The 27,635-nt window shown below is 39.1% G+C and overlaps 1 protein-coding gene across 1 annotated transcript in view; it reads right to left on the reverse strand.

The window, feature by feature from the left end:
• The window catches only part of Mrc1 (mannose receptor C-type 1), a 94,518-nt gene that overhangs the window by 53,013 nt on the left and 13,870 nt on the right, over window positions 1-27,635 (reverse strand). The window contains exons 3-7 of the mRNA XM_045135012.1: window positions 24,761-24,934; window positions 20,943-21,104; window positions 13,122-13,235; window positions 7,811-7,957; window positions 4,208-4,393 (exon numbers count right to left, since the gene is read on the reverse strand). Of these exons, the coding sequence (XP_044990947.1) occupies window positions 4,208-4,393; window positions 7,811-7,957; window positions 13,122-13,235; window positions 20,943-21,104; window positions 24,761-24,934 (783 nt within the window). The remainder of the gene's footprint in view (window positions 1-4,207; window positions 4,394-7,810; window positions 7,958-13,121; window positions 13,236-20,942; window positions 21,105-24,760; window positions 24,935-27,635) is intronic.

A 27,635-nucleotide genomic window follows, 5' to 3' on the forward strand; every position in this document is an offset into this window, starting at 1 on the left:
CAAGCACACTTAGTGTTGGAGATATGCTGTTATATATGTAAATCACTTGACTAACATTAAAGTTATGAATATTTTTAAGTAAAATTCAAATCACTTCTGTTTTACCAACTGTTGTTATTAAGAACAGTCTAGGGCTGGAGAGATGGTTCTGCAGTTATGGCATTTGCCTGCAATGCCTAACAACCCTGGTTTGATTGTCTAGCACCCACATAAAACCAGATGCACAAAAAATATGTATCTGGTGTTTATTTGCAATGGCTAGAGGCTCTGGTGAACCCATTCATTCTTATCCTCACTTTTGCTCTCTTCCTCTTTCATTACAAATAAATAATGAAAAATATTTTTACAAAAGAACAGTCTAGGGCTGGGGAAATGGATTAGTGGTTAAAGAGTTTGCCTATGAAGCCTAAGGACCCTTGTTTGATTCCCCAGGGCCCACATAAGCCAGATGCACAAAGGAGTGCATGAGTCTGGAGATCATTTGCAGTGGCTGGAGGCCCTGGCATGCCCATTCTTTCTTTGTCTCTGCCTCTTCCTCTGTCTGTCTCAAATAAATGAAATAAACCATTTTAAAACATCATTTAAAAAAAGAATAGTCTATGTACTTCTATTCAAATTGCTATATAAAGAGTGAAAATATCTAAACAGTAAGAGAAATTTAAAGAGACACTATTTCTGACATCTGGCACTTATTTATTCAAACATAAATAAATATCTAATCATGCTCACTATGAAATGCCACAAAATGCCAACAAAACTTAAATAATAAATAAACCTAAATTCAAAACAACCCATAGAGATTTAAAATATAATTATTGTGTTTTGAAATTTATAGAAAGCATTATTAATCTTAAATTGCTTATCATTCTTAAATATTGGCCCTATCAGCATTCTATCATGGATAGTGGAAGAAAGAAAAAAAATCCATCAAAGTAGTATAGTTGGAAAGAAAAATGGGTTCACTAGAAGGGGGAGGTGGAAGGGAGGACAAGAGAAGATAATAGAAGAGACATGATCAAAATACATTATCTACATGTATGAAAAGTGTCAGTAAAAAGTTTTAAAAATAAGAAATGCCTTAACAAAAATCAAACTTGTGAGTTAAGATCTAAAATTTCATATTTGCAAAAATAAATACTTTCAGGGTTGGAGAGATGTCTTAGTGGTTAAGGTGCTTGACTATAAAGCTTAAAAACTCATGTTTGTATCTCCAGGTCCCATGTAAGCCAGATGCACAGTGACGCAAGCACACAATGTTGCACATGCGTTCAAGGGGGTGCACACATCTGGGGTTTGTTTGCAGAGGCTGAAGGCCCTTAGCACCCTCATTCTCTCTCTCTCTCTCTCTCAAATAAATAAGTTTAAAAATAAAAAGAAAACTTCCAGATGAAAAAATTAAAGAACATACAGTCCATTATCTATTTAATTTGCCTGAGAATTACAATTGTGAATGCTGGATGATAATCTTTTAATGCTAAAATTAAATTAAAGGAATTTCCCTAAGCAGCTGAGTGTCTTCCTTCTGAAAGTTGCCTTTCAACTTTGCTTTGAGGGAAGTCCACCACTGGCTTGCTGCCAGCCGTGGCAGGTGTTTCCACTACTACGGAGCATGAGGGACATCACCAGGATGGTCCCCCTCTTCCTGTCACTTGAGTTGACAGATCATGATCTTTTGATCAACAAGTACAAGCTTCAGAGGGATTTTATGTACCCCTCAAGGATTTTTGGTGTTACACAATTATAATATTGTGATTCCTATATATTTTTCTCTTATTAAACTGTTATTGTCTTCTTAGATCTTTTGTAATTCCTAAGTGCAATCTTTATCTTACAAAAAATACAAACGTGAGTTTAACACTGCCAAACAGATTTCCCTACATCAGTTAAAGGAGTTGTGTTACAGCTTAAGTGCAGGCCTAGGGTTATCTACACATAGCATATTTTCACGACTCATGTTAGAGCTACCATCTCAGTTACCTAAAATAGGTCCTGAAAGCTTTTAATTTATAAGCAATAATCTCAATTTTGACAACTTTTCTTTACCTTTATCAAGACTATGCTTATTCTATTAAATAAGTATTATGCTGAAATATAAATAATATATATTTGACTATGTTGTTTTTAATAACTTTTAAAATATTTTATTTATTTGTTGGAGAGAGAGAATGGGTGCACCAGAGCCTCCAGCCACTACAAACAAACTCCAGGCGCATGTGCCCCTTGTGCACCTGGGCAATCGAACCTGGATCCTAGGCAAGCAGGCAAGCATCATAACTGTTAAGCCTTCTCTCCAGCTCAGTAATTTTTTTAAAGGAAGGATATCTAATTAATTTACTCATTCTCAAGCTGAATATAAAAGCAACCTTTGTCATTCAGTGTCCCAAATATAAATAGTAATAATAATAGTTGGACCTTCTGTTGCTGTATCATGTTATACACAATATGGCAGGGTTTACCTTACAATCTATTAGCAGGTTTTTTGGTTTTGTTTTGTTTTACAAAGTAGGGTCTTGCTGTAGCCCAGGCTGACCTGTAATTCACTATGTAATCTCAGACTGGCCTCAAATTTACAGTAATCCTTTTATCTCTGCCTCTAGGACTAAAGGCATGCACACGACACCTGGCTCCTTTAGTATCTTAACCAACCTACTTCCAACACTCGTTGATTTGTTAACTTACTGTTGGGACATAATCAACATTTGTGACTACTATTCAAAAATATCTATTGTGGTTACATTAGCATCCTTTAATGCATGTTTTTCCAGGCAAGATAAGTGTGAAATAATTAAGAAATTGCTCCCATGCTGCAGAAGGCTGTTTTCTCAAGACCACTCTCAGTCATGTAGAGTTGGATGGTCTGCACTGGACCCAAGCACATGTTTGCAAACCTGTACATCTTTTACTACTAAGACTGTCTTTGTTTGTGTATTTGTCAATGCTTTTTCTTGCCCTGCACCCCAGTCAGTTTTCAGGCAATTATCTGTCAGGAAGCAGGCTCCTCCCTCACCCGCAGCCATTTCCTTTGGCTTTGCTGGTGGAAATGAAGAACAGCCGCAGCTCTTCAGTGGACTCATCAGCGGGAGATGAGAATGATGGCCATCTCCTCCGCAGAGACCCATTAGCTGCCCTTCCTCAGAGTAAGCATTCCTGACTCATTTCATCCTCTTTTATTCTGGTTAGGATGAGCTTTTCTTTCTTTTTCTTTTTAACCTTCTCAGAAGATTTATCCATTTATTTATGTGATAAATAAAAGCTGAATTATTTGTGTAGAAGAAAATGTTTTATTTGGACATGTTGGGCCACCATATTCTGTTTGAGAGAAGCCTCCCAACACAGTTCTTTGGGAATGGAAGCGTGCTCAGAGGTACCTGGCCAGGTTCACTGCTACAGGTAGATTACTGTGGTTCCAGCCCTCTTGAGCATGGATGGGAGCACCTCCGACATGATGGCTTCTCTTGTAAAGCCACACTGTTAGACGGTGCTGTCTAGCCCTGTGTCCTATCCAACTCTTTTGGCCAGCAATAGCAGCGGCTTGTCTATAGGACTTGTCAGTGGTCCCTTCAGAGCAGGAACATTTGTAGTGCAAGCGATGGCTCAGGACAGGCTCAGCCTGTATCTGTAATTCTTCCTTCAGCTTTGCAATTCATAACTCAGTGAGTTATATTCTCTATGCATTTTTAAATTTATGTTTATTTAAAAGCAGACCACACACAAAATTGGGTCATAAATTTATTTAAATGTTTAGCATAGCACCTTTAATAATGGTTCATTTCTTCTACTCTGAACCCTAGCAGTACAAGCTGGGTTAATAAAGAAAGGAAAATTCAATGTGTGCTGTGAAATGGTTCATTTGGAGATACTTTGGGAGCTATAACATTGGCTTTGCAAAAGAAAATACACACATACACAGAATTCCAATATATTAAACATTGTTGACAAGTTAAACACAGATATCTCTTAAACCAGATATGTAGAAAAATATTCATAGCTACCTAGAAAAAGAAAAATAAATTGAAATCCCTTGGTGATAAGATTAAATTACATATTTAATTTTCATCTTCTCAGATTGCTTTCTATTTATTAAATTAATGTTAGTTTAATTATCAGTTTAAATTCATTAAGCAACATTGATGATCATATATTCCAGAGGCAGATGGAGAGGAGGAGAGAGCAGTGTGAAGTTTGTGATTAGTGTAAGGACGCTCACCATATCCTAGCTGAGAGATAATGAAGTCAAATTCCTCTATGCTGTGGATACTTGCAAGGTCACCGCCTTCTTTCCGGCAGGCTTGCAAAGCATGCCTCTGGATCTTCTTGTCCTCTCTGTGGATCCTGTAGCAGTGGCCTGCATATGGCCACCACTGGTTAGGACATTTAACAGACACGTCAGTCTCTATAAGTAAAGAGAGGTTTGGAAAACATTTCTAAGAGATTTGTTTACATATTTAACATTATCATATATATAAAGTAATCCATACTTATAGGCAATAAAAGACACATGCATTTTTGTTGGCATATGCATTCACAAAGGTAAGACTAAAAATATTCTATCTTACTTGTTTTAGAAAAAAAAGGGGGATTTGTTGTTTCTAAACATTTATTGTTTATTATTTATTTTTAAGCAGAGAGAGAAGAAAGAGAAAGGGAATGTGCATACCAGGACCTCTTGCCACTGCAAATGAATCCCAGATGCATATGGCTTTATGTGGATACTGAGGAACTGAACTTGAGCCATCAGGCTTTGCAACAAATGCTTTTAACCACTAAGCAATCTCTCCAGCCCTACAAAAGGGATTTTTAAAAATACATATTTTTTACTTTAAAACAGAGTCAAGGGTGGGAGATACAGCTATGTTAATGCAGTCACCTAGCTTACATAAGACCCTAGGTTCTATCCCCAATACCACAAAAAAAATGCATTCTAATAAATAAAGTCAAATGGGATATCTCTTAGGTGTTGCAACTGCAATAAACTACATTAATGTACAGCAGATTGTCTAATTTAATAAACACTTATTATAAGCCAACCTACTTTAGGTTTACATTCTAGAAACCTAAAAGTTTTGATATATAATCTATCCTCAAACGAACTGTAGTATACCTTTTCCTTTTTCATGGATGTTAGAAAGACAATACTCAGGGTGAACCAGTGATCTTTGTAAGGTGGGGGAAAGGACTGAGTGAGGTAGGGAGTGAACTGGATGGGGATAGGAGGGCCACTGTGGAGCTTCTGCCGTCGAGCTGCATGAGCCCAGCGTGCTCGGGGCTAACCTAGTCACTTAGCTTGTTCACAAAGATGGCATGCGTGATTTTGGCCAGTGAAGAAATTGGGGTTCAAAATCTATTAGATAAAGCTTGAATTTGCCACAAGTCATGTGGTTTTGAACAAGTGACAACACACAAACCAAAGTTGTCACATACATTTTTAAAAGACTAACAGGCTCACACTGTTACCACTAACATGAAACTGCCCCTCTTCACTGTGTCCTGAGCGCAAAACGAGCAGAAACAACACACTTGTCAACGACAAACAACAACATAATTAAGTAACCCAGTGGTGAAAATCTCCATCATTGCTATAAACAGTTGTAGTCATCATAATCTTGAGTACACAAAACTTCAAAGTAATTGCGCTGCTGAGTGACAGCAGAGACTTCTGAAGGTAGAGAGGCCTCTTCATCCATGCTGAACTTAACACAAGGCGGAGCACATGGTAGGTGCAATGAGTGTGGGTTGGGAAAGAACGCTGAAGTTACAGTTAAGAGACGACAGCTTCTTTGTGGCTGTTTTACAGATTCTATTTTAAACAATAATTGGCAACACTTGCTTAGAAAGGGGCTAAATTTAATCAAATAAAGGTGAATTTATATATTGAAGTTTAATATCATTCAATGTTCTCAAATATGCTGCTTTATTAAATGCCCCATATTGGGTACCACTGTCATTCTTTTATTTAGTGGGGGTTGAGACAGAGTCTCACTCTATCCCAGGCTTCCCTGAAATTATTTTCCAGCTGACACAGCCTCTCAAGAGATCGGCTTCCAGTGGTGAATATGATGGCCAGCTCTCTTGTAATGCATGTAATGAACTAGCACCATTCCCTGCCCTAGTAGAGACCGGCGGAAACATCTTCGCACATAGTCATCATGAGGGAAACAGTAAATCACAGTGCCTTGACGCTGGCTGAACTAGCGTAAAAGAAAAATGTACATTAAAAATTCTACCTCCTCGGTACAATTTTAATTCTGTATACCTTCATTGGTTACCAGAAAGGAAAAAAGAATTGTTAGCATAGCTCTGGAGCCATCTGGTGGAGTATTTTAATTGTGCTGTCTAGGAAACTGAAAATAATGTCAGCCACTTTTGAGGGCTCCAAAAACAGACCAGTGATCCTATGAAAGCATTCTTTGCAGAGGCTCACCCATTACATGTGAAACCCTGGGTTCAGTCAACAGCACCACACAAAGCAAAGCAACAACAAAAACTTCCAAAACCTGAAATAACCAACCCCAGTGAAATAAAGGGAGTCCCCCAGGGGAGCCACTAAAGATCATTTGTTCTCCAAGAGGATCATCAAAAACCACAGATGTGAGTCACACACATCATTTTAGATTTGCTGCTCACCATAGCAGGAAAAAGCCAAGTGAACCAAGTAAATTTTAATAATATAATTTATTTGACTCAATAGATCCAAAATATTATTGTTTGTTTGTTGGCTTTGTTTTGTTTCATTTTCTGAGGTAGGATCACTCTAGCTCAGGCTGACCTGGAATTCACTATGTAGTCTCAGGGTGGCCTTGAACTCATGGCAATCCTCCCACCTCTGCCTCCTGAGTGTTGGGATTAAAAGCATGCACCACCATGCCTGGCTCAAAATATTATTTTTTCAATATGTAATCAACTAAAAGGAGATATTTTCATAGAGAATGAGTTCTTAGTGAAGTGACCAGACTACAAGAAGACGAAGTACTATGATTTATATTTTACAAAATGAGGAATTTAAAGCTAACAAGTTATGCAATAAGGAAAAGTTATAGAATTCTGTCTCCCATTCCAGAGAAAATAGAAAACAGCCTTTCCTTTCCTCAAAGTTGCAACTCTCTGAAACAGAACTGCATGCATCCTCCTAAGAAAGAATTATCTAACCATTCTAGAGCAGGAAGAGAGGAGATGAGCTACAGAGTTGAGTTAAGGCCTCCCTAAGGCTTGACCACAGTCACTCTGGAGAGTATGCAAAGTGGGTTCAGTCCTCATACATATCCACTCAATTCTATTTAGATCTGTAAAACTAAAACTGTAAACATGCCTATGCACTGATCCAGCCATGTAATGTCCAGGGATTATCATCTTGTCAAATGATGTTTGAAAAGTTTTCAATGCAAAATTTTAGTGTAAAATATTATACTTAACCACACTGGAGCCTAGCCCTACCTATGTGAACATAACAAAGACATCCCTTCCAGATATTTGTTTACTAGCTTGAATTCCAGTTTGGTCACCTATGAGAAGTATATATCCTATGGATTTCCTTTTCCTCTTCCAGAACATGTGAAAATCATTCCTTATAGGGCAGGGAAGATACAATTCTTATTTATACCAAAGACGATACACAATAATCAAACTCTTCTTCACATTCAGGAAATGTTAGCAACCAGTAGTAGTAACCAACAAAAAGAACTCTGTGGGAATATCAATGCAACTACTCATAAGCTTTCAAAAAAGTCTCTAGAGTCATTTCATGCAATTATAATTAGTCTATCATCTCATATTTAATTCTAGCATTTTATGCATTTCAGATTAAATCACTTACCAGAGGGAATAATAAAAGAATTCAAAGTACTGTTGCCCTTTTTACAAATATAGCCTAGTTTATGAGCACACTCCATGTTTTCCCATTTAGCATTTTTTCCAGGGTTGAGTGACACACAGCTCTTTCCAGGTTCTGCTGATGGACTTCCTTTAAGAAAATGAAAGGTTAAGGTGTGGTTATTAGAGGTAGTCTAGGCAGATTGCTTCCCTCTGGCATATGCCTTCATCCTTGGGATTTCCTGGTTTCCCATTCTGTCTTTTGCTCTATTTTCACAAATAAATATTTACTGACAGCAGAGCAAAAGACATAGTGGTAATTTCCTTATTTTTTTTGTGGTTTGCTCACTCCCAATACCAAAAATGTAGATCATACAAGTGAACTATGTTGAAATAACCACCCCCATCAATTGATAAAACCAGACTTTAGACAGTTGTCACATTGATTATATTGTGTCACAGAAAGACGTCTAACTATGGGGGTAATCAACTGCTCTCTGATTGGATATGAGTTCTGCTCAGTGAGAGGGGTGCAGGGGACCCTAAATACACACCCATAGGACAAGAAAATCAACTGCCTAGTATGGGATGTCATCTCTATCACATTTGCCAGGGCCCAGGAAACATCACCGAGGAGGTGGCAGATTAAATATGAGTGCTGCTTTTACTGCTAGCCTGAGAACTTCCTCCAGGAAGATGGCAGAAGACACTGAGGATACTCAAAACCCATCAGAGAAAAAAATCAGAGGCTGCCAAGAGTTCACCACTAAAGGAGACTTCTAACACACCCTGCAAGACTCAGGGAACCTTACTAAAGAGGTAAGAGAAGCAACATAAGACCAACAGGGTGGGAAGGAGTATCCTGAGGAATTGCCCCACCACCACCACCACAAAGACTGACTGGTGCACTCATGACCCCATAATGAAAACTGACAACCCCAATGTGGCGGGCCGTCCATGCAGTGAGGGGAGTGGGAGTAAGGGAAACTAAGAGTAAAGCTCAATGGGAATATGACCATTAGGCAATATGTAAATACAAATAAGTTCTCAAGTTATAAAAAACAAAATGTACCTAAATAAAAAGAATGCACAGGGTTCCAAACTGGCTATAACATAAGCAATAGCTACCATAAAATATAAGCAGGCTAACTGTAAAAAATAGGCTAGAGAATCTCTGAATATGAGGGACCCTTCAGTTGGACTGGACGTGAAGGAAGGAGGAGACAAGGCAATGTAAAAGTCTCCGGAAGCCAACTTACCATCTCAGGACTAAGATACTCAATATCCTCAAACCAGGCCCTTGAAGACTACTTTTAAAAATTTTTTTGTTCATTTTATTTATTTATTTATTTATTTGAGAGCAACAGACAGAGCAAGAAAGGCAGAGAGAGAGAGAGAGAATGGACACTCCAGGGCCTCCAGCCACTGCCAACGAACTCCAGACGCGTGCGCCCCCTTGTGCATCTGGCTAACGTGGGTCCTGGGGAATTGAGCCTCAAACCGGGGTCCTTAGGCTTCACAGGCAAACGCCTAACTGCTAAGCCATCTCTCCAGCCCTGAAGACTACTTTTAAGAGCTAATCCTTATTGGTTTCTCACCAGAAACTGATTAAAGAACCAGATAGACTCAATTGTTGATGCAATGGATGCACACATTGACTACTACATTTCTCAGTGTTTGTTACTCCGATAGTGGCACCTCCCCCCACCCCAGAAGTCTGCCAAATGAGCTGCATGCATTATGTTAACCAATTCTACTTTGTGACCTTTGGTAAGTATTTACCATGTACCTGAACTCACTCTCTTCCTGAAGGGTGGGAATCATGTCACCTATGTCACAAAATCTTTTTCAAAAAAAACTGGAGATTACATAAATACCACACAGAGGAAAAATGTTAGTAGTTACTATGAAAATGCTTTTTTTAATATGCTGATATTGTGGCCAAAATAATAGGATAACTAAACTGACAGATTAGGTGTCCATACTAGAAAAAAAACTTTCAAAACAAGAATGTATTTTATAGCTATTGTTCCTTAGTTAGAGTACTCATTAGTAAATCATGTTTATATATCTATATAGTTATCAATGCAATACCACTACCACCTTTAATATCAAATATTATCTTGTATTGTTATAATAATGATATATTTAGATTTATATTTATCAATTATATAAAATATTATTATTTGAAATGTAAATGTGTTTTTATTAGATGCATTACCCAGTAATAATTTGGTTCAAACACTTTATTCATCAATTTATATAAAATAAGGAAGCGTTCTACAAGTTTTCTAATTTTAGTTTCAAGAAATTCATGTGTTCTCTAAGAAGGTTGATTTGTTTTGCACCTACTTCTGAGACATTTGATTTAATAAGAAAACGTGTTTCCTGTCTTATTTTTTTTTTAAAAAGAACACAGTTCTCTTTATTTTTTTATTTTTTTTTAATTTTATTTATTTATTTATTTGAGAGCGACAGACACAGAGAGAAAGACAGATAGAGGGAGAGAGAGAGAATGGGCACGCCAGGGCTTCCAGCCTCTGCAAACGAACTCCAGACGCGTGCGCCCCCTTGTGCATCTGGCTAACGTGGGACCTGGGGAACCGAGCCTCGAACCGGGGTCCTTAGGCTTCACAGGCAAGCGCTTAACCGCTAAGCCATCTCTCCAGCCCATTGCCTGTCTTATTAATATTTCATTTTCATAGCCTCATCTTCCCCTAAGCTAACCCCCAAATTATTTTACTAAGCACTTAGAATACAAGATATTGACTATTAAAATCCTTATTCCAAATTCAATAATAAAATAAAATTGGTCATTTAATGGTGTAGAATACTTACTACTTAAGAGAAGAATAAATTCTAGTGCCCTAATAAATATTGAGGATTGTCTAATGATTTGTTTGAGCCCAGCTGGTATTCTCCAACTTAATTTGACAAAATGAGTAGGCAGATAAATGATATCTTTACTTATTTTTTAAAAGGCACCTTGGCCACACATGGTGGCGCATGCCTAGAACTTGGAAGGCAGAGGTAGGAGGATTGCCATGAGTTCGAGGTCACCCTGAGACTACATAGTGAATTCCAGGTCAGCGTGGGCAAGAATGAGACCTTACCTCAAAAAGAAAAAAAAGGCACCTTGTATGTGTATGTGTGCATATAATTTCCCTTGCAGTAATATTTGCTTCCCATATTTCAGAAGAAAATAAAACTTATTATCACTTCAAGGTGCAATTCACAGGGATGAGAGTGTAAGGAACATTCATGACTCCAGCACCAAAAAATTCAATAGCCCTGTAGCCATCAGACTCAAAGGGAATACATTAAAAGTGGAATATCACAATTTCACAGTAAAAATCTAATACTGAGCTTTGTCTTCAGCCCCTAAAGCCTAATCAATGTAAACTAACATATAACCACATAATCTCCAAAGAGTTACCTCTCATGTTTTAGCAATTTTTGAAACAAAAATAGAAGTCAACCTGGAAAAATCAGAAGTTTAATTTTTTAAAACAGATACAAGTAACATTTGGTGGCTTTAAAAAATAAGTCAAGCTGGGCATGGTGTTACACACATGTAATCCCAACACTTGGGGGCAGAGACACAAGGATCAAGAGTTTGAGGACAGCCTGTGTGACACAGAAAAGCCTGGCTTCCAAAAGAGGGAGTGGTTAAGGTCTCAGGACACAGTGTTTGCTGTGCAAGCGTGAGGCCCTAGATTCTATCTCCAGCACCCAGGTAAAAGTGTCCGGTGTAGTACACAGTTGAAGCGCAGGGCTGTATAAACAGACGGAACTCTCTCTGCACCTTGCTGGCCAGCCAGTCTAGCCTAGTTGGCAAGTTGCCAACCAATGAGAGACCAGATCTTAAAAAAACATAGATAGTGTTCCTATGCATGACATCTGAGGTTAACCTCTGACTTCCACATACACTGGCCCACCCACACAGCAACATACAGACCCACAAAACACATGTGCACATACACAAACACACAAGAAAAAGTAAAAGAAAATAAAGAACCGGGCATGGTGGAGCACACCTTTAATCCTAGAACTCAGGAGGCAGAGGTAGGAGCATCACCATGAATTCAAGACCACCCTGAGATTGCATAGTCCATTCCAGGTCAGCCTAAGCTAAAGTGAGACCCTACCTTGGAAAACCAAAAAAAAAAAAAAAAAAAAAAAAAAAAAAAAAAAAAAAAAAATCTCAGCATCTTAATGGACACCATCTCAGTATTGTCTGTAGCAAAGCCGATAAGGATGCATCCAATACACTACACCACTTCTCTCCCTTCCTGTACCCATTGCAGACATTACTAATCACTAAGGACTCTTCCTTAGTAAGCTAGGGTTGGAGGGACTGGAATCACACTCACTAGCTTCCCCCAGCTACTAAAAGCTCTTGGGACTGGTGAAGAGATGCAAACTTTGTCATTGGTCCTTTTGTTTTCCCTAACAGTCATCTTGTATGGCAAGTTATATTCATCAAGTTGTCTCCTGGTATGCTCTGTGTCTTGTATTTTGTGACACCATGAAAATAATTCTTTGACTTTATTCTCAATCTTCCAGAAAATCAGAAAGCTTTTGAAAGATTAATCATTCCCTGATTGTATTTTTTAAACTTTTTTGTTGATTTTTATTTATTTGAGAGTGACAGACAGAGAGAGAAAGAGGCAGCCACTGCAAATGAATTCCAGATGCATGTGCCACCTTGTGCATCTGGCTTCCGTGGGTCCTGGGGAATCAAGTGTCGAACCAAGGTCCTTAGGCTTCACAGGCAAGAATTTAACCACTAAACCATCTCTCTAGCCCTGATGGTATATTTTTTGCAATCAAACTACACATTGTCAAAGAACAGCTAATAAATTTTATGCTAGCATGGAATATTATATATGAGATAAGCAGTAGTTTTAATTCAAACCTATTAAATTCTGATCACAATGTATTGTGTACATATAAAAAAGAAGATGTCATATTTCAGCCAGGCGTGGTGACGCACGCCTTTAATCCCAGCACTTGGGAAGCAGAGGTAGGAGGTTCGCTGTGAGTTCAAGGCCACCCTGAGACTCCATAGTGACAACCTGGGCTAGAGTGAAATCCTACCTTGAAAAGCCAAAAAAAAAAAAAAGAAAGAAAAAGAAAAAGAAAAAGAAAAAAAGGAATATGTCATATTTCAAAGCAAGGTAAGTAACAAGGTATGTTCCAATAGGTCTCTCAACTCTTCTCCTTGACATCCTGATGTGAGATAATGAAGGTCACTGTGGCAGCCACACAAATTAAACTTGAGTTTCTTCAGGCATAAGTAGGCTTGGCCTTACCTGGTAGCCAGTTCAGATAGCGGAATGGACTGCCACTACTCCACTGCCAACCAGTGTTGAAACTCAGACTGTTAAGTCCAATCCACAGCCCTGAGGTCAAGGTGCTTGTTAATCCTTTTTTAACAGAAAGCAGAAACAAATGTAAGACTCGTATTCAGAAAAGCCAGGGAAATAAAATTCAGAAGAAAATGTGTGAATCATATAGCCCTCTGCTTCCAGAACCTGTCTCCATCATCTGTGAAGACTTGGCATTTGGTTTTCATGTTTAGAATTTACTCCAAAATGAAAAAGAAAGTATTATAAATCCTTCCTAAGGAACGACATTATATAGGGCTAGAGAGATGGTTTAGTCTTTAAGGTACTTACCTGCAAAGCCAAAGGACCCAGGTTTGATTCCCCAGGACCCATGTACAGCCAGATGCACAAGGTGGCACCTGAGTCTGGAGTTTGTTTGCAGTAGCTAGAGGGCCTAGAACTCCCATTCTCTCCCTCTCCATATATATATATATATATATATATATATATATATATATATATATATATATATATATATATATACACACACACATGCATACATACATACACACACACACATATATATGTATGGATGGATATATATACACACATATATATGCATATATCTGCCTCTTTCTCTCTCTATCTCTCAAATAAATAAATATATTTTTAAAAATAAATGGTGGATGGAGGGACGACTTAGCTGTTAAGGCTACAAAGCCAAAGGACCCAGGTTCAATTCCCCAGGACCCATGTAAGCCAGATGCAAAAGGTGGCACATGTGTCTGGAGTTCTTTTGCAGTGGCTGGAAGGTCTAGTGTGCCATTCTCTCTCTCTCTCTTTCTCTCTCTCTGCCTCTTTCTCTCTCTCAAATAAATAAAAATAAAATATTTTTTAAAAATAAAATAAAAAATAAATGACATTATTTAGTCCTAAAATTTTGTGATAAATATCAAGCCTGACTACCTTCATTAAAATAATAATGAATTCATATTGAATCAATTTCATATCACCAACAACTTCTTTTTTATTTTATGTTACATAGTTACTAAAGTTATTTTGAGTATTCCCTTTAGGATAAAGAAACAAACTAACAATTGTCCTCACCTTCTTCATGCACATAGATAATGGACAACATGTAAAAAGAAATAATATATCTCTGGACTGTACCTAGGAAATATTCAAGGATAAGCCTCATCATTCTATATATTAATAATTAGTAATTACTAATGAATAGTGGATTTTTTTTTCACAAACTCTTTACACTTATATTAACTTGAATAATTATCCGTACACTTCTGGGAGTAAACTTAAGGAAATGCTCTTAAAAGTAGAATTTTAAGTTGGGTATGTTGGCCTGGGCCTCCTTTATTCCCAGTACTCAGGAGGCTGAGGTAGGAAGATCAGTAGGTAGAGGCTCTGAAGGCTCCGTCTTTAAAAAAATGCAGCTTTTCAAAAATATTAAATATAGCTCCTTACCAAACCAAGTAACCTGGCACTTTAAACATCTTAAGGGCCAGGACAATGAAAGCTTGGAGTGGTAGTACACACCTGTAATCCCCAGCACTCTGGAGGCTGAGGCAGGAGGTTTATTACAAATTTGAGGCTAATCTATGGTATATAGTGAGTACCATGCCAGCCAAAGCTATACAGCAAGAACCTGTTTAAAAATAATAGGAGAGAGCTACAGAGATGGCACAGCAGTTAAGGTGCTTGCCTGCAAAGCCTAAGGACCCATGTTCAGTCTCTGTCCAGATCCCATGTAAGCCAGACACACAAAGGTGAGGCAAACACAAGGTTACACATGCCCACTAGGTGGCACAAGCTTCTGGAGTTTGAATGCAGTGGCTGAGGCCCTGGCGTGCCAATTCTCTCACTCCTCTCTCTGTGTCTCTTTGTCTATCTCTCTCTCAAATTAAAAAGGAGTAAGAGAGTAATCATAATTAACTTCTCAAAACTATAAAGAACAATTCATGGATTCAAAATTAAAGTGTATTTTGTCTCAGATTGCTCAAGTTACCACCATGTTTGGCATAACTGCTTAGAGCTGTTTAAAGAAACTGTCCTCAAATGTACCTCATCACTTCCATAGATGCTTCTAAACTTATCTTGAAAGCTTAATAGTTTGTGAAAGAGGCCTGCAAGAGGTATCTTTAAAATAAATATAAGTAATCATTATTATCATCACTATTAACAGCTACAAATTGAAATAGGGTTAGCTAAAGGTGAAATTTAGAAACAAAAACCTAATCTTGTATTAAGGTCATTATCACTTCAAGGACTGGGGTGTACTCAATGGTGGAGCACATGTCCCAGGTATGTGTAAAACCCTGAGTTCCATTCCTAGCACAGAGAAGAACAGTGTCACTTAAAACCAATAAGCATAATCCACAGATTATTTCTCTAATGTGTATTCATAATTCCGGAATGGACCAAATCAAAACTTTTTTATTTTGGTCACACAAAGCATTGGTTCCGCATGCTAAGCTGTCACTCATGTGCACATATATACCGTGTGTGTGCGCATGGACGTGCACATGCTGCAGCACGTGTGAGCAGGTCCGAGGCCCACCTCAGGGTGTCTGCCCTCTTCTTTCACGCTCTTATGAAAGCGCGTTTCTCGTTCGTTGTGTTTTTTCTTCTGCTGCATACGCCAGTCTAGCTGGCCCAGGAGCTTTCAGATTCTGCAGACTTCCATTTATGGAAGAGGACTGAATTTGGACAGGCAGGTTTGCAAGCAGGTACCTTTAACCATTGAGCCATTGCCCTAGCTCCTTTTTTTTTTTTTTTTTTTTTTTTTGAGGCAGGGTCTCATGTAGCCTAAGCTGTTCTCAAATTCATTATGTAACCAAGGATGGCCTGCAATTACAAGCATAAACCTCCACACCTAGTTTTCCATATGCTAATTTTTTAATTTAATTTTGGTACGTGTGATGTCTGAAAAGGCTCTAAGCCTACTTTTGAACTTATTTATGATAGAACAAATTTTCTGTCCCCTATTACACTGGTATTTTTATTTTTTTATCCATATATATGTTCAATTTGTTTTCCAAGCAATAACAGAGGAAATTGGTCAAAACATCAGGGTAGCAAACCAAATTTCACTTCCTCAATCTTATTTCAGTTCTGCAAATGAGAGTCCAGCATATATGCAGTATTTATCAGATTTAGGAATTGAGGATTAAGTTGAGAACCTGACATTTTTCAGGACATAAGCATAAATCAATATGGAAAACACCATAAGTGGTGGGCAAAGGCTCAGGTGGGTGAGACACTGTGCCCTGTGGGTCATGTAAAATCACACTGCAGGTTTGGGAGGTACTCACTGGGGCAGAGAGAGGGTGCGTAAACGAAGGCTTCTCACTAGAGCTTGGGCATAGCAGATCCTGCTCATTTTATGAATGAGACACAGTTGGGTAAAATTCTAGCCAGGGCTGGATTGCTGGTTAGCCCTTTTCCGAATTTGAAGCATTAACAAGCATCAATTCTCCCTTCTGATCTGTTATCTCCTCTGTAAAGTGGGATGGCAATATTTTTTTATAAAGTTGACTTGGGCTTTCAAAATAAAGCCTAGTATCTGGCACACATACACTATTCAATAAGCAAATTTATTTGTTTAGTTAGTTATTATTTATTTACTTATTAACTTATAACAGGGTTGCCTTATGAAGCCCAGGCTGGTCTCTAACTTGCAATCCTCCTTCCTCAGTTTCCAAGTGCTGTGATTACAAGTGTGAACTAACAAATCTAGTTTAATAAATTTCTTTAATCTGAATCATCAAACTAGTTTACACATTTTTAATCATATTGGCTTTTTTAAATCCTCCCATGAAAAACATTACATTTAAAAATGGTAACTATTTGGAAGCCAGGCATGGTGGCACACACCTTTAATCCTAGCACTCGGGAGGCAGAGGTAGGAGGATCGCCGTGAGTTCAAGGCCACCCTGAGACTACATAGTGAATTCTAGGTCAGCCTGGGCTAGAGTGAGACCCTACTACAATATACCAAAAAAAAAAAAAAAGATAACTATTTGGGCTGAAGATATGGCTTCATGGTGGTTGCTTAGCAGTTAAAGATCTTGCTGGTGAAACTTAAGAACTGATGTTTGAATCTCCAGTTCCCACATAAGCTAGACACAGTGACACAAGCCTGCAATGTCGCACATGTGCACAAGGGGGTGCACTTTCATTTGTAGAGGCTGGAGGCCCTGGAGTGCCCATCCCCCCCTCCCAAAAAATAAAAAGAAAAGTAAAAGAAAGAAAAAAAAGACACCTGTCTACAAGGCCTAAGGACCCAGGTAAACTCCAGTACCCATGTAAAGCCAGATGCACAGGGTGGCATGTGCATCTGGAGTTCCTTTGCAGTGGCTGGAGGCCCTGGAATGCCCATTCTCTCTTATACTCTCTCATAAATAAATGCAATATTTAAAAACTGGAAAGCTAAGCCCTACCTTGAAAAACAAAACAAAAGTAAACTGGTAACTATGTATGAGTTGTTTTTCATTTTAAGGACATACTTCCCAAAACACAGTATATCATGAGTATCTGCCCTCATCATTTTCTAGATTCCTCCTCAGTGGATATCAAATGTTGTGTATGTCTAACTTCCACAAAAAAAAAAAAATGTCTTTCCTCTGTTTAATCTTTTTACATTTCCTGCTGGACTTTTTTCCTGGTCTTATGCTATTTTTGACTTAAAGAAAGACAGGAAGTACTACAAATCACCCCAGATCAGCCACTCTCATGCCAATTCTAATGGAAATCTGCTGACTAGCATTCCAGCAACTTGGATAAGATTCAAGCAGGCATCTGAAGGTAGCTCAGGCTGGCTTTCTCAGGACAGTTGCTGCCTGGTAGACATGCCAACAGCATCTGCCAGTTAGGACAGTGTGCCCTGGACCTCCTCTTTTATTTTGATGTCATGGTATGTGTGATAAACTAATGTTCTGCTGGCCACTCAGTAGGATATATGGATAAATAATTATCTATATTTTTCATCACACACATATACCATACATCAACATATGTCTGTTTTCCCTACTGAACATTCAGCTTATACAGGCAGTGCAGGGTCAGCTCAGTACCATCATGTCACTTGGCACATGGTTATCAGATAGATTGTTGAATAAATAAATGAATGAATATGAAAATAAAATCAATAGTCCAATGTGTTTATAGTTTTGTAGAGGTGGTGGGACATTTATGTAAGTAACTACAATAAATGATGGCTTAAAAATAAGAGAAATGGAGCCTGACACTACCTACACAAGGCCATCATAAGAGGAGGAAAAGATCATGACATCAAAATAAAAGAGATACTGATTGATATGGGGAGGGGATATGATGGAGAATGGAGTTTCAAAGGGGAAAGTGGGGGGAGGAGGGTATTACCATGAGATATTTTTTATAATCATGGAATATGTTAATAAAAATTGAGAAAAAAATAAGAGAAATGGAGAGGATTCCAGATTAACTGTATAAAAGTTGGGGATTCCCAAACTCAAAGCATAGTATGGGAAGCGATGTTGAGATGAAGAATAAGAGACACCCATGCCATCCATGAGGAGCTCAAGATTATTCTTTTGTCAAGAAGCAGAATGCATAAGGAAAGGCATTATGGGTGAACAGCTGGCAGCTCGGGACTATGTGAAGGTGTTTTATTAGCCACTTGATGAAAAATTAAGTGCTATAAGAACATTGTTTTTTCGCTCAATCTTTTTATAGTGGCATAGGAAGATGGCAAAAATTTCCTAAAGTGCAATAGATTTTCAAGTGTATTGTGCCTTGTTCTAAAACTTTTATTAAGTAGGTGCACTTGACAGTATTGAGGTCATTTGTTATGGTGCTATTTCAGTTAGTCTAGGTTTAGGCCCTTGTACATTTTGCCCATAACTTTTTACAAAGTACTTCTTTTATTGCACATTCAGAGAATTTTATATATATGTCATGTGTACGTGTCCTTAAACTTCCAATCTTATTTTGTCTCTTGGAGATTGTTGAATGCAGCTTGTCTAGGAAGGGGATGGGACTAGATTCTAAAATTTATTTGGGACCATGGGAATGATAGTTGAGAAGAAAACTTTGCACACAACAGATTTCTAGATACTTTTTGCTGCTAGTTTTATGTAATATTTATTGAGCATTTTGACAAATATTTATTTTTGTAAGCCTAAAAGTGATTCTTTGAAAGTTTAAAGAAAACTTGACCAAAAGACAGTACAAAAACACTGGCACTTGAATGTTGAATGTCACCGTATGCGTGAAATTATATATTTCGGGGTAGTGTGAGCTTTTAATGTTAAGTCATATTAAACTCTTAAGTCAAATTAAGCCGACCCGGAACTGGCAGCGTAGCCATAACTTTCTGATGTTAGTAAAAACAAAATTGGCGACTTGAAATTAAAATATGCCAAGGTTTTGATACACTTGTCTTAAGATATTAATGGAAACACTTCAAAACATTGAAATGGAGTGTCCAGATTCTCAGATGTTTGTTGTGTGAGTTTTGTTTAGTTGTGTGTATTTTTTTTCAGTGAATGTCTGGCACATTGCAATCCTCAAACATGTGGTTGTCTTTGTTGTATTGGCATAATCAGTGACTTGTACATTCAGCGGTAGCATTTGAGCAAGTTTATCAGCAAGCAATATTTTCAGTTATTAAGTAAGGTTTCAAAATGGGTTTAAACTTGCTGAATGTAAAGATTGAACCTCAAGTCACTGTAGCTTTAGTAATTGCTTATTGTATTAGTTCAGATGCTAGCACTGCATGTGCTGTGCATATTCTGATTTTAGTAAAATAAAGAGTTGAACTGAAAAAAAAAAAAGAACATTGTTTTTTGAGGCAAGCCCAATGGACTGACCATTTTTGTAATGCAAGGGAGGAAGAGAGAGAGATAGACAGAGAGAGAGAATTGGCATGCCAGGGCTTCTGGCCACTGCAATTGAACTCCAGACACATGTGCCACCCCATGCACATATGTGACTTTACACTGGCATCATCTTGTGCATCTGGCTTATATGGGATCTAGGGAGTCAAACATGAGTCCTTAGGCTTCACAGGCAAGGCCCTTAACCACTAAGCCATCTAGCCAGCCTTATAAGCAGATTTTTTAACATAGTCATAGAGCCAAAGACAGATTTAGCAGTACTATCTGGGTGAGCTGGAGGGAGGGGATTCTGGAAACAGAGCCATGGGAAAGATATGTTTGCTGATTTTTAACCCTAATCTCTGCTTCCCCAAGTGTGGGTTTTAGAAACTAAAAAACACTCTCCTTTCTCAAGCAAACATTAATCTTCACAACATGATAAAAGACGTTTGTTTTTAAAAGCCAAACAATACTTTTATGGTTTGGAGAGACACATAGCAAAGGACTTAGGCTGGCCAGTGTTCTCAGCTTGTCTCTACCGATGGCAGCATATTTCCTTCTATCATCTTGAACTTGCTGGTGCCAACATGAAGCCTGTGGCTTTAAGTTAGACCTGGAAACCTGACCAGCATGAAGGCACCTCCTGTGTCCTAGAGCATCATTTACCATAGTGCCATCCACTCTGAGATCATCCTCAGAAGCTCCCTAGCACAGATATGAGGACCATCAAATGAGGAAAACAAAGTCAGCTATGAAAAGTCACCTCTTTGTCACCTTTGGAGTTGACTTCAGAGCACAGAATTGTCACATCATCTGTACTATCTGCTTATGGACCAACATCTTTCATTCCTCATACTGCCCACCTTTAAGTTAAATTATGTAGAAATCAGGTGATCCAGGTTTTACTTATGGATGTGTTTTCCTTTCTGCGCATTACCTGTCAGGTACATCTGCTCATGAATCTCGGTGATGCTCAAGAGCTCAGCATCCTGTTGCTGGCAGCTCCTCCTCGCCTGATGCCATGTAAGAGCAGACTCAGCGTTGATCTGGTACAGAATGCTGGTCAGTGGGTCTTTTGTCCAAAAGTTCCCACCACCCACTGCGAAAGAGGGCAAATGAGATTTGCTGTGTTAGGGCTGGAAACACTTCCAGAGAACAACACATCTCAGACCATCTGAAGCCACTGTCATGCGTTTCTTCTTGTCGACCGTCAGCGTATCTGTAAGGCCGTTTGTGTTTTTGTCACTCTTGATCTATAGAGCCCATGTTCAGTGGCCCAACCCTGGCCAATCTGACCCAACCTTAGAAAGGGAGGCATCGTCTTCCTGGTTTTCTGCTGGGACATTTGGATTGGATGAGGTGGGAAGCAAAGCGAATACAAGGAGGAAGAATGGAGCAGCCAGCCCAGAGCTCATCAGCAATGGCCGTGGACGAGGAAAAGAAAGAAATACGCTGCTCTCCTGGCAAGTGGGTATGTCGTCTGCACTCTCTAGTGTGTTCTTCTGAGAAACACAGGGAAAAGAGAGGAAGGTTAGGGTCCCTGTGGACTCGTTCCATCTGAACCTGAGAGGCTTGACTGTAAATTACCTTTTGGAGCCTCTTTTGTTCATTTCATTCCTCATCATGAGGTATATGCAGCTTGGATGAAGCTCTTAGCAAGAGAATATGCGGGTTATTAGGATTGCTTCCCTCATAAGATCATTTTAGCTTATATTTTTCTTTGTTATTTTATGATTTCAAATTTCCTTTATAGACTTAGTATACTCTGTGAAAACCCAACCATATATTTAGATAGGCATTATTGATAGCTTGTTATGTATGCTTGGAAGGTAACAAACAAAATGTTTGTGTTTCATGTTATGAAAATGGCCTCTTTTCTTTTTTTAATAATATAAAATTCCAATTACAGGCTGTATTAAAGAAGGAATAAACTTTGCATTTATTTGTAAGGAAGCCAGAGAATATTATCTTAACTCTTCAGATCTTCTGAGAAGTACCCAGATTGCTAAGGAATTAGTAGTTTTTCATAAGCATACAGTAAAAGATATCCTAATTTTTAGTTCTGGACCAAACTATGTTTTGTGTCTAATGATGAATCAACCTTTTGACATACTATGCTTTTGATGTAAATTTTGTGGTCCCATCACACCTCAAAAACTAAAAGTATATAGTGACTTAATTTGAGGACTAGCATAGAACTTTCAAAGACTCTTCACTTAAAGTTTATTTTGCATTTTAAATCAAAGAACAAAAACATTTATCTCAATGAACATATGGATTTGCTGACTGGACAAATCCCCAGACTTCAAATTCCCAGAGAGAAGCAGCAGGGCTGATGTTAAGCTGAAGTCGCAGGCTGTGGGGAATTGGGAGAGTGGCTGCTGTCCTCTTCCTGTTCTCGTGATACTTGAAAACAAATGTCTTAGCAGAAGGAAACCATCACAGCACCTGACACAAAGGACAATGAGGGACGTGTACTTGGTGTCAACAGGTCAGTAACTGGCACCTCATTTTCCGGGACTGAACCCGTCACCCTAAGGCTATGCTAAAACAAAACCCTAATTTGAATGGATCACAAAACAAAATGGATTACGAAGTTAGAAAGCCCCATGAGACATAAAAATGTATAAACTGTGCTTTACATGTTTTAAAAAATACTGAAATAAGATATTTTTCTATTCTATATTTAATAGAAAAAAAACATACAATTTGGCATTGAATACACAGAATTAATGAGATGGGAAATTACTTTGCTAAATACACTCAAGTCATTGTTCCAACACAATCCAAGGTTGTGAATTTTCTTTGTGATTAGTAAATCGTCATTTGTCCTCCACACTTTAACCATTAAATCACAAATCCATGCAACTCCTTCATCATTACCTCTGAAGTGTGGGGTGCCATAGCTGAACCCACATAACACATGCCTCAAAGAAGCACCATGTCAGATTTAAGACTCCACAAACACTAGAAATAAGGGTGGTTATATCGGGGGGGGGGATCCTCCAATTTTTCAGCCAAAAAAATAAACAACTTATGATGCAAAACATTAGATATATATAAACCTTTAATGGAAATCTAATTTCTAAATGTTTGTAGAACAGAGGCAAATACACCTACCTCAGTCAAGGCCACAGAGTGGTGTCATTATGAATGGAAGCCCATGTGCCTCTGGGGTGCTAGCCCAGAACAGAGGTGATACCCAGAGAAGGCAAGTACAATGACATAAGAATTCAAATTTACTTTTATTTTAATAAGAGAGAATTGGCGGGCCAGCGCCTCCAGCCACTGCAATCAAACACCAGATGCATGTGCCCCTTTGTGCGCATGTGCGACTTTGCACACTTGTGTCATTTTGTGCATCTGGCTGGGGGGGGGGGGACCTGGAGAGTGGAACTTGAATCCTTAGGCTTTGCAGGCAAGTGCTTTTATCGCTGAGCCATCTCTCCAGCGTCAGATTGACTTTTACTGAGTTGACTGGCCAAAAGGTAAGTGTGGAAAACCCTTTCAATCTGCCTTTTGTTTGTCATTGAGAAACTTCTCTCAGCTGTGTTGACTTACAATAACATACAGCACAGTGTGCTTGTGTGCGGGTTTGTGGTCACAAAAGCTCGGTAGTCAATGAATTTTTTGCAGTTTGGATGATGGCCCAACCCTCACTGTGTGGGATGCTGCTGTCTGGCCCCGGGTGATGGCAGGAAATGTGCTTTTCCAATCTAATCTCAAAGAGCAGGTGGCAGAGTGAGCAGTAAGAAGTTTAGAAAGGGAGAAGCTGGCAGCAGGGAGGATACCAGAGGTTGGAGAACGAAAACAAAGAGCTCATCAGTTGTGTGAGTCAGGGTCAGGTGTCCCCATAAACTCCTGTACTCTGAGTGTTTGGTCCCTAGCTGAGGTAACTTGGGAGGAAGAGCCTTCATGGAGGAGGTGTGTTGCTGGGGTGGGGAATAAAGAGTCTTAGCCACACCCCTCCTCTCTCAGCTGCTCTTCCGCAGCTCTTTTCCCCCTGCTGTGGCAGAGGTGACGTCCAGTCTCTGCTCATGCCCTCCCTACCATCATGAAGCTTCCCCTTGGAGACTAGAAGGAAATATAAAAAACTTACCTCTCATCAGCAATTTCTGTTTGGGTGCTTTATCCCAGCAATGACAAGGTAACCATGGCATCATTCTTTTCCTCTTTCCTGGGCCCCAGCTTTGCCCCCAACACTGATGCTCTGATCCACCCACATAAGACCTACCACACTGCTTCTTCACGAATTTTTAAGCACGTTCTCATACTTAATGCAATACCGTCCATTTTGAATGGTTGCAACTGCACCTGCATGTTCATTTTAAAAAGTCCTAAAGGCATATAAATTACCCACTTACATTGATTCATGCCTGTTAAACTAAGTGATGGCCTTTTAAAGTAAAGATTGATCTCCACCGTAAGGAGCCCTTTACCTTACATTGGCACAAAATGCAGGAGCCCACTTAATCTCTCCCAAACAAACCATATTCATGGCCTCATTTCAATTCTGTTTGGGATCTATGCTTCATAAAACGAAAGCATTTGCGACTTCAGAGAATGGGGTACCGACTTCCAGCTTTAAGAAGGCCATGGAGTTTACCCTAAATACAAATGGCTCATTTTCCCAATTGTAAAATCGGTTTCTCATCTGTAAGGGGTCATGGTGGGATACAACGAGAATGAGGGTCACAGAACTGCATTGTCATGCTGAATGTGCCAAAAACATCTTGAGGACAAACAGTAGCTTACATTTCGATGGGCAGAATCCATACAGCTTATCGACGTCGTAGTTCGTGGTCGTCCCACACCAGAGATTGCCATCTGACCGCCCAGCAGTTGTACATTCCGCGTACCACTTGTTTTGAAACTTGAATGGAAATGCACAGACGGCTCCATTTGAATTGCCATTTAGTGAATAGATAGCTGGAGGGACACAGAGATCTGCGCTTACGGGAACGCTCGGCACGCCGGCCTTCCAGCTCGCCGTTCTCATCACGCCCGCGGGGACTGGCTGCCCGCGCTCGGGCCCTGCTCCTCCGAAGGGCCACCCCACGTGCCACGTCCTCCAAGGCAGAAGACGCGCCACCCCTCCGCTTAATTGGAACCATCGTCTCACGAACTCTCTACATTGAGAATAACCTTAAAGCTGTGGAACCAAACACGCGGGCACCCCTGAAAGCCTCTCCCACCACTTCTAGTCAGGCCAGCCTCCACTTAGTTTGGTACTTACGTTGGGAATCAGTATACGTCTCTACTCCACCTCATGAAAAGAAACCACTTGAAACCCTTAGTTACTATTTGTAAGCAATGTTTATTCTTTATTTATTATAGTTTGTCATGTACCTGCATATCATTTCATTATGATCTTTGAAACAGCCCCACTATATAGCCCAGGCTGGACCCACACTCAGGATCCTCTGGCCTTGCCTCCTGCAAGCTGAGATTTTAGGCATGAGTCACAATGCTCAACTAGTTCCTTACAGATTTTTTAAAATATTTTATTTTTACTTATTTACTTATAAAGAGAGGGAGAGAGAATGGGCACACCAGAGCCTCCAGCTACTGCAAACGAACTCCAGACATATGCACCCCCTTGTGCATCTGGCTTCCGTGGGTCCTGGGGAATTGAACCTGGGCTCTTTGGCTTTGCAGGCAAGCGCCTTAACCACTAAGCCATCTCTTCAGCCCTTTTTACGGATTTTTTAAATCATATGTGCATAGCTATGTGTGCATGCTTGAGTACATGTGTGTGCAGGGGTGTGTAGACATCATATGGAGGGCAGAGGAAAAAGTCAGGCGTTGATCCTCAGAAACACCATCCACTTTCTGAGACAGGGTCTCTCTCAGTGGCCTACAGCTGGCTAAGCAGGGACAGACGTGCTGGGCAGTGGGCTGCAGTGACCCACCCGCGTCTGTATCCCCAGTACTGAGAGCAAGGCACCTGACATCTTTACTGTGCCTTTCATGCTTGTGAGTGAATCACCTTAACAAATGAGCTATTGCCCAGCCTTCTACTGACCTTTTCCATTTTACTTGCACTTGTTCCCATGTAGGTTTATTTTTATTTACCCCAAAATTATTTTAGCCAGTTATTAATAACATCAGAATGCTACTCTAGTGTTAGTTTGGCTTCACTAAGCGGAAGGGCCAGTCTGCTACATCACAAATTGTATGGGGACATGCAGAGAAGGCAAACATAAGTAAATAAACACATCCAGTGAGATGATGTTTTACTTATTTACTTATAAAGAGAGGGAGAGAGAATGGGCACACCAGAGCCTCCAGCTACTGCAAACGAACTCCAGACATATGCACACCCTTGTGCATCTGGCTTCTGTGAGTCCTGGAATCATCGCAGTTAAATTCCTCAATGACTCAATTGTTTCTTTTGTAGAATTTGACTCAACCAAGTTTGAGTCACCTTGTTTTACCCTTTAATTCTCTGTTAAGCTTCTCGACTTGGGTCGCCTCTCTTAGAATTTCTATATCTATATTATGTTCAATAAATGCCATGAAAGAACTATTTTCCAAGTCCTATTCTCACCTACTTTGAAATCTACTCTCTTCTGCTCTCTATACAAACAGAAAATGGAAAGCTAACAATATAAAGAACTGAATTCCTATGTTCTGTTTTCTATGTGATAAGCTGGGTTCAACACATCTTGGTAGCCCTAGTAACAAATTAATTTTGGAAATACATATCCCTTGTCCCCGAAGGCATACTCATTCTCTAACCTTGATGTTATTCTAGATAACACTCCACAATAACCAAGTACCCAAGCCTGAAATGGGATTATAGCATCATCAGACTCAAGAGAGCAAGGAGCTGGGAGCTGCTTTTCCTCTCTCTTCTGTTTTGTTCTCTGTCTCTGAGTGACCACAGATCATGAAATTTGACCAGGATAAAGGAAGACTAAGTACTCTGAGTTTATTTAACCTTCAAAAGCTCAAGGAACAAACTACAAATAAGATAATGCCCTAACCTTCCAGAGCTACCACGTTCTGCAACAAGTAACTAGATATTTTGCATGTTGACATGAGAGCCAGTTTTTCAGCTTTTCAAAGCTGTTACTATAGTTCTTAATTACACAAAGTGTGACAAAATAGAAACCTTCAGAAACCAAAATTATTCAGGAATTTGCCAAATTCCACATTAGGCAATCTGAATTGGTGAAGAACATGTTCTTAGAACCTCTTCTTCTAAATGAAGGAAAATTTATTTAGACTGTTAGCACTACAATCTTACAAGGCTAAATAAGAAGCTTGCAGTCTGATTATGGGGAAAATTTGTTTTCTGAAATTTGTAGCTGATTTAAAAATAACTAATTTCTGAGAAATTAAAAAGTAGTATCTTCATATTAATAGCAAATAGCTAATGTACTATTTGGACTTTCTGATTACATTTATTCCCTATCATATCCTCAGAGAAACCAGGATAGTTCATAAAATGATCAATTAACATTTCTAATATGGAGCACCCAAAAGTATATTTGTTTCCTTCAATTCCAACTAAGAAGAGAGATGTTTGACACACACACAAAATAGATTTTTTTTTTTTTTTTTTGAGGCAAGCCCAACAGACTGACCATTTTAATGAGAGAGGAAGAGAGCAAGAGAATAGGCA

Source organism: Jaculus jaculus, chromosome 15, assembly GCF_020740685.1.
Source record: "Jaculus jaculus isolate mJacJac1 chromosome 15, mJacJac1.mat.Y.cur, whole genome shotgun sequence".
NCBI classification, from domain to species: domain Eukaryota; kingdom Metazoa; phylum Chordata; class Mammalia; order Rodentia; family Dipodidae; genus Jaculus; species Jaculus jaculus.